We start from the raw sequence: 7,500 nt of genomic DNA on the forward strand, positions 1-7,500 counted from the left end.
TAGATCTGACTGGTTTGGGGTTGTCTGTGAGTAATAGTTGGTGGATGGTTCTGGCTTGGGTGGTTCTGATGATAATTAGGGAAATGGTTGACTGGATAAGCTCCCTCCGATTTAAGGTAGTGGTGTTGTACCTCTGGTTGGAGTTCGTTCGGACTATGTGTTAAGGACTGGAATGATGAAACCGGCAGAGAGGTTAAGTTTTGTTGTGTTTGTATGACGGTGTAAGTCTTCGGTGTAGCCGGTAGGGGGGAAGTCGTCGACCAGGCCTCTGACGGAGATGCTGAGCGACGAAGCCCAAGTTCTGTGTGCGTCGGCAGTGCTAGTTGCGAACGGAGATGTGCCGGCGAGGGAGTGCCCAGACCCACGCCATCCCCTACTCCGAGTTCTAATTCTCCCCCAGCTGCTCCTGATACGAAGTTTTCAGTTCCGGGTACGCCCGGCGTGTTTTGAACCACAGAAATAAACCCTCCGACCGAGGGAGAATCCGAATGCAATGCACCCCGATTAGTGGGGTTGCTGGAAGCGAGATTGCAGTAATTGTTGTTGATGGGTGAAGCGTTTGGAGAGGTGGGTAGAGGCGATGATGCTGGGGATACAGCTCTACCCATAAACGAATAGTTGCCTATCCGACCGATTCTCCTATCACCATCGTTTAATTCTTCCTGTCCGATATCACGCGTAACACAAACAGTGCTGCCTCTGCTATCTGTGTTTGTATAACTAATAACATTTCTGAGACTATTATCAATGCTGGACACACTGGCGCTGGTGGTAGTTGTAGCCGTTGGAAAATTACTAAGTCTGTTAGCATCTCCAGAAAGTAAGTTATCCTCTCTTCCACCGCCGCTAGTTATAAATGAAGTTAGTTCACTCCCTGTATTGGATACACAATTGTCAGTGGTGACGCTGACAACACTTTCACTGTGAGCTTCTCTGTTTTCGACAACAAGGGATCTTGGTGTATAAGAATCGTCCTGATCTTTGGGGGCGAACGGTTGATAGGAATTCGGACTAAAGCCGGGCTCTTTCTTAAGGGGCATTGTTAACAACGTGGGCCGACCCTCATTCATCTCTGTTGTCGATGATATGCCTGTTGATGAGATACGTAACAGAGGGGCTTGACCGTAGGAAATAGCAGGGGAGTTAGGAGGATGCGGCGATGTAGTTCGGTTATCAGGTGATTGCGTACGGGGTTCGGATATTGATGAGGGAACGACCCATTGTCCGCCGACATTATCCGTTAAAATAGGCACACGCCGCTGTTTTATGTCACTGGGACCTTCTTCCATGGTCGTAAGGTGGCCGTGCGGTTCATTGTCTATGATAACACCCTTGACTACAGTGTCTTCTACTCTACGGGTTGTTTCGGGCCCTCGTCTATAAACATCCACTCTTCTCTTTGGGTAACCGTTCGTCATGACCCCATCGTTGTTGTTTATCCTTCCACCATCGCTGCCGGCGGTCTTTCTTGTAACTTCCCCTTTCTCTTCTCCATCATTGTCGTCATCTCTCTCATCCTCATCCCCATCATCATCATCATCATCATCTAATTCATCTTCTTCATTATCATCATCAACGACAACATTTTTATCCTCTTCATCGTGTCTGTATTCATCAACGTTGCCGACGCCGTCCGTCTCTTCTCGATCCGCGAAACCCGTTTGACGGTCAACTCCTTCGTCTATCCGTCCCTCGCGGGGAGCATCCTTTGTATTTTTCTCTTCCTCTTCCGCCTCCTTCTTTTCATCTTCATCTCTGAACGCATCCAGCTCGTTAACGTCTTTTTGTCTATCAGGCTGCTTACCCCGATCGATGTCCAACTGGTCAGCACTGCCTCCCTCAGACTCCTTGGGTTGGTCTTCTGGTCCAGTCCCTTCATTTGCCCGAGCAGCTAGGCGTTGCTGCTCTTGTAACTTTTGTTGGAGCTGCTGTTGCTGGTGTTGGCGAGCCAGTTGCTTTTTAGGTGACATGAGGACAGGTGTCGTGCAATTAATCGTATTGTTATAACTGTCGGTATTTACGTTGGCGCTACTATAATTCTTATTGTAAACAATTTTGCCGCTAGAGGGTGTAGTCGTCGTGAGAACCTGTGACGTCATGCACACCTGAAATTTTAAACTACTCATTCTTGGCTTACTGGCACTTGTTTTATTATTCGATGTAGAATGTGATTTACTTACGATTTTCTTTGCATCATTCGATTTTTGATCAGTATTATCCATATTGTTATTATTATTATCCATGTTAGAAACTTGACGATATGTTTCAAATTTCGCAGTGAAGTGGAGCTGGTCGCGGTCTTTTCTATCCGTGTCTCCGTTAATAGCATGTTGGATCAAATCCCCGTTAGTGTCCGTAGCGGTATTTAATTTTTGTGTTGTTTTCGGCACAGTGATATTGTTATCAATATTTGTAACATCTCCCGAATCGTGGCTGCTGTGCGTAACTTCGGTAATATTTCCAGTGTTTTGAATTAATGTATTATTCCTCCCACCTGTCGCGGACGATTCTCTTTTAATGTCAACGATGTAGTCGTTTTTAGTGGCCGTACGATGGGAAAGGTTAAGAGATCTTTTAGTTTTTAGATTTTTAACAGAAAGTTCCTGGTCGATGATATTATTAACACACTTCTCTGAGGACGCAGATCGGAAGTCATTTACAAATGTTTTTGATGTGGACTCTTTACTTTGGTTACTTTTATAAGTAATAAGCGATATGTTTTTTATAAACGTGCCTGGGTAATTTGGCGTATTTTGAATATCGTTACGGGAGATATTTTCCTGGTGTAGTGTACGCGTCTTAAAGTTATCGTCTTTGCTTTTCGAATTATCGACTGCTGAGTGTGTCGTACCGGTTGCAGTGTCTCTTTGTACGGGGGTCGATTCTGCGAATGCGTTTGGGCCGGAATGAAATCGTGATATCGTCGACTCTTTCCTGTCAGTCGGCGAGGGTACATTGAACGGTAGCTTGGATTCGACTGTCGTCATCGAAGACATTGCAAAACTCGGATCGTTCGGCGGAAGTTGCTATCGCCACCTTTACTGTGGCCGGTGACGATTTACGTAACGAGGGGGAAAACTGCGCGCGCATCAAAATGGCCTCAAAGGTACGTAATGTTATTTTGGATCAAACAGTTCACAGGCGTAATGTTTTTTTTTTTTTTGTTTTTTGTTTTTTTTTTTAGAACAAGGTGGGATAAAAGGTCGAGACACACTTTTTGTGTTTTTTTATGTCTATTTTTTAATATATATTTATTCTGCAAGCACTTGTGTTTACGCATTTATTTATTTTTATTTACAAGTTTTTTACTGTTCTTTTGCAGTGTTTTAGACTTATTATTATATTATCTGTCGGAAGGCGCACTTGGTAAATTATTTGTATTTCACTACTTTCGTCAATGTTATTTTTTCATATGTATATATGTTTTTATATATAATCAAATATTTTACTCATATTTTCTACATTTTAAATCCAGTTTTTTCTGAGAATATTTTTTTTTTTGTTTTTGATACTATTATTATTATTATTATTATTATTATTATTGTTATTATTATTGTTATTATTATTATTATTGTTATTGTTATTATTATTATTATTATTATTGTTATTATTATTATTATTATTATTATTATTGTTATTATTATTATTATTATTATGGTTATTATTATTATTATTATTATTGTTATTATTATTATTATTGTTATTATTATTGTTATTGTTATTGTTATTATTATTATTATTATTATTATTATTATTATTATTATTATTATTATTATTATTATTATTATTATTTCATGATTTGTTCTCCAAATGTCGACACACGCAGTTATACCTTGTTCATCCTCATCTATATTTTTCTATAATCTATATTTTATCTCTATTTTTTCTAATTATTAATTTCAGTGTAAGTGTTGACAGAATATTATTTATTTAAAAAAAAAAAGAAATTCAACAAGTTTTAGTGTTAAATATTTACTGTCTGTTCCGCGAAAAAAGAAAAGGTAAGTCCAGTATTTTACTTTTATTTTACTGTGTCCATTCTGACAGAACAATAACATAAAAAAGTTACATTTTTTCAAATAACATTTGACAACTTAGATTTTTAGCAATATTGTTTTAAACGACCATAGGTACGTAGTAAATGCATATAAACGTTTAAACTATAGTGTCATTCATTCGTATTCTATTTTCTTATATTATTGCTTAGTAGTATTTTCAAAAATTATCATTGTTCTTATTATTATATTAAATTATTATTATTATTATTATTATTATTATTATTATTAGTAATAATAGTACTTATATTATTATTATTATTATTATTATTATTATTATTATTGCTAATATTATTATCAGTTCTTATTATTGTTGTTATATTATTATTATAAATTATTATTATGATTATGGCTAATATTTTTATCAGTTCTTCTTCTTATTATTGCTAATATTATTATTATAAATTATTATTATGATTATTGCTAATATTATTATCAGTTCTTATTATTATTGCTAATATTATTATTATAAATTATTATTATGATTATTGCTAATATTATTATCAGTTCTTATTATTATTATTGCTAATATTATTATTATAAATTATTATTATTATTATTGCTAATATTATTATCAGTTCTTATTATTATTGCTAATATTATTATCAGTTATTGTTATTGCTTAGATTATTTTAAATTATTATTATAAATGCTAATATTATTATAATTAGTATCGTTATCGCTAATATTATTATAAATTATTATTATTGCTAATATTATTATTATTATAAAGTATTATTATTATTATTAAGGCTATTATTATCAATTATTATTATTATTGCTACTATTATAATTTATTATTATTGTTGTCGTTGTTATAATTAATTATTATTATAATTATTATAATGATCATCATATATTTGAATATGCATTATCATCATTGTTGTTATTATTATATTAAACAATGATTCTTAACATTATTGTTAATATTATTATAAATTCTTAATACAAAACAATGTTTCGACATAATATGCAAGCCACTTCTCAGCTAGAAACCTTGGGAGGATCTTTGTTATTTTGTATTATTATTATTATTATTATTATTATTATTATTATTATTATTATTATTATTATTATTATTATTATTATTATTATATAACTATTACCTATTTTATTATTACTATTAATATTTACACATCTATTACCTTTAATATTGTTGCTACTATTATGATTATATATGCAAATATTCCCTTTATTATTATTATTATTATTATTATTATTATTATTATTATATAACTATTACCTATTTTATTATTACTATTAATATTTACACATCTATTACCTTTAATATTGTTGCTCCTATTATGATTATATATGCAAATATTCCCTTTATTATTATTATTATTATTATTATTATTATTATTATTATTATTATTAATAGTAGTAGTAGTAGTAGTAGTAGTAGTAGTAGTAGTAGTAGTAGTAGTAAACAAATGATGATGATGTGAATGATGATGTTTGCTGGGAAGATATGTAATAACGGTAATTTTTCCAAAAATTATTTTGTGAAATTTCTGAGTGATTAAGAAATTTACAAAATGGCGTCTCATCAATTGCGGGGTTTGAATTCTTTTTCTTTGAATGTTTATTTGTTTGTATGATAGTTCAAAACTTGTTGTTATGATTTTGTCGGCAAATTCATATTATCGCGAATATATTTCCGTAATATAAACTGTATTTTTTTTTATTTTATTTTTTTTTTTTTTAGTTTTAATCCATCGGCAATAACAAGTCGCGTTTTGTCCCGTTTTAAGGAATCAATAAAAAAAAAAGAAGAAATTGCTATCAACAGTAGGAGTATGTTGTCCGTATTTTTAATATTTTTTTCGCATCAATGTCAATTATTGTATGACAGTTTTTGTTATTAATATTAATGTTTACGTTATCCTTCTTTTTTTTGTCGTGATTTGTCTTGTATGTTTCTTTTTGTGGTTACTGTTTTTATGTTGTTGGTTGCGTTAAATTTTTGTTTAAGTTTTTTGTTTTTGTGCTGTTGTTGATAATTTGATACTTGTTTACGTAATATGTTGTGTTTGTGATTGTTTTATTAATTCTACAGACTATAGATATTGTTATAGTTGTTGTTTGTTTTTCATAACGCGATATATATATATATATATATATATATATATATACATATATATGTGTGTGTGTGTGTGTGTGTGTGTGTGTGTGTGTGTGTCTTCTTGATACAAAATTAAAAACAGTAACTTCTGATCACCGTAACAACTTTAAGGATATCCATGTTTATATAATAATTCTTTTTTTTTTTTTAAAGAAATATGATTGTCGCTCAAAACACTTAATAAATATGATTGTCGCTCAAAACACTTAATCAATAATCTAATTAAAAGGAATATTAAAATATTGTTATAAATTAAATGCCACTATTAATCGCGAGACGGCACACATCTGCAAATGTAAGTTTAATAACAAATTATCATGAATTGTTTGTTGTGACCTGCCTCGATCAGACACTGGCCGGCGTTCAGAGATCGAAATCAGAATTCAGAGTGATTAATTAATTTGTCTGAAGACACATTAATTATGAATAGATCAATAATAATACGTTATTATTATTATTATTATTATTATTATTATTATTATTATTATTATTATTATTATTATTATTATTATTATTATTATCAAGAAAAAGACTGCAGAGGATTTCGATTATTACATATAAGTCGATTTTTAAATAATATGGTTAAAAATATCTCTTTTTCTTTTCATTGTTTTGTGTTTGTATTTGGCTTATTTTGTTGTTGTTTTTATAAACTTGTTTTTTTTTCTCATGACGTCATTGATATCAGCGTGGTTAGATATAAGAGAACTTTAAAATCAATTCCCAGTGAATATCGATCATATAATCCGTGTGAATGTAAACCACATCCGAATAGTCACAGGTCCCGGAAGGGTTAATACCAATTTTGCTGTGTGTGGTGGAATAATGACAACAACAAAAAGAAAAAAAAAAAGAAAAAAAAAGAGAGAAAAACTAATAAAAAAGAAATTAAAGATCACATGTTCAAACGAGGTGTGTCGCGGTTGGTTCTGTTAGATCGCAGGTTTGCAGTTGTAAGCTCCTTGGTTGTTTTTGCAATAACTGTTTTTACTTTTCCGGCCCTTGCTGCTAGGGGTAGGATTAGGGTTAGGGTTGTATCATAAATTTATAGCGTTATTCGTGCGTTTGTAATACACAAAAATAGCAAAAAAAAAGAAAGAAAAAAAAAGAACAACCGAAAATATCGGAATCCTTCAGGTTTACTTTTTTCCCCGTTATTCAAAACATGTTTTTCAAAAAATGTATCCAATTTATGCGTTTTTTCTTCTTATCCTTTTTTTTTTTTTTGTGTTCTGCTTTCGTGCTTTTTTTCTCTTCTTTTTTTTTTCTTTTTAGAGTTGCCTAAAAAGGAAGATAGACTAATGGCCTGTGTGTCTCTGT

The 7,500-nt window shown here is 31.8% G+C and overlaps 1 protein-coding gene and 1 long non-coding RNA gene across 2 annotated transcripts in view; one reads left to right on the forward strand and one right to left on the reverse strand.

Annotated features, from left to right (window-relative positions):
* Nucleotides 1-3,563, reverse strand: part of LOC145293749 (uncharacterized) — a 332,672-nt gene extending 329,109 nt beyond the window's left edge. Inside the window, exon 1 of the mRNA XM_080140230.1 lies at nt 1-3,563. This exon is cut by the window's left edge and continues 1,073 nt beyond it. Within this exon, the coding sequence (XP_079996356.1) occupies nt 1-2,996 (2,996 nt within the window). The 5' untranslated portion in view covers nt 2,997-3,563.
* Nucleotides 746-7,500, forward strand: part of LOC145293751 (uncharacterized) — a 34,031-nt gene continuing 27,276 nt past the window's right edge. The window contains exons 1-2 of the long non-coding RNA XR_013869759.1: nt 746-820; nt 7,456-7,500. The exon at nt 7,456-7,500 is cut by the window's right edge and continues 17 nt beyond it. This is a non-coding gene — a long non-coding RNA (uncharacterized LOC145293751). The remainder of the gene's footprint in view (nt 821-7,455) is intronic.

The sequence above is a fragment of the Euprymna scolopes genome, chromosome 15 (genome assembly GCF_053919585.1).
Source record: "Euprymna scolopes isolate OS-2025 chromosome 15, ASM5391958v1, whole genome shotgun sequence".
Taxonomy (NCBI): Eukaryota; Metazoa; Mollusca; class Cephalopoda; order Sepiida; family Sepiolidae; genus Euprymna; species Euprymna scolopes.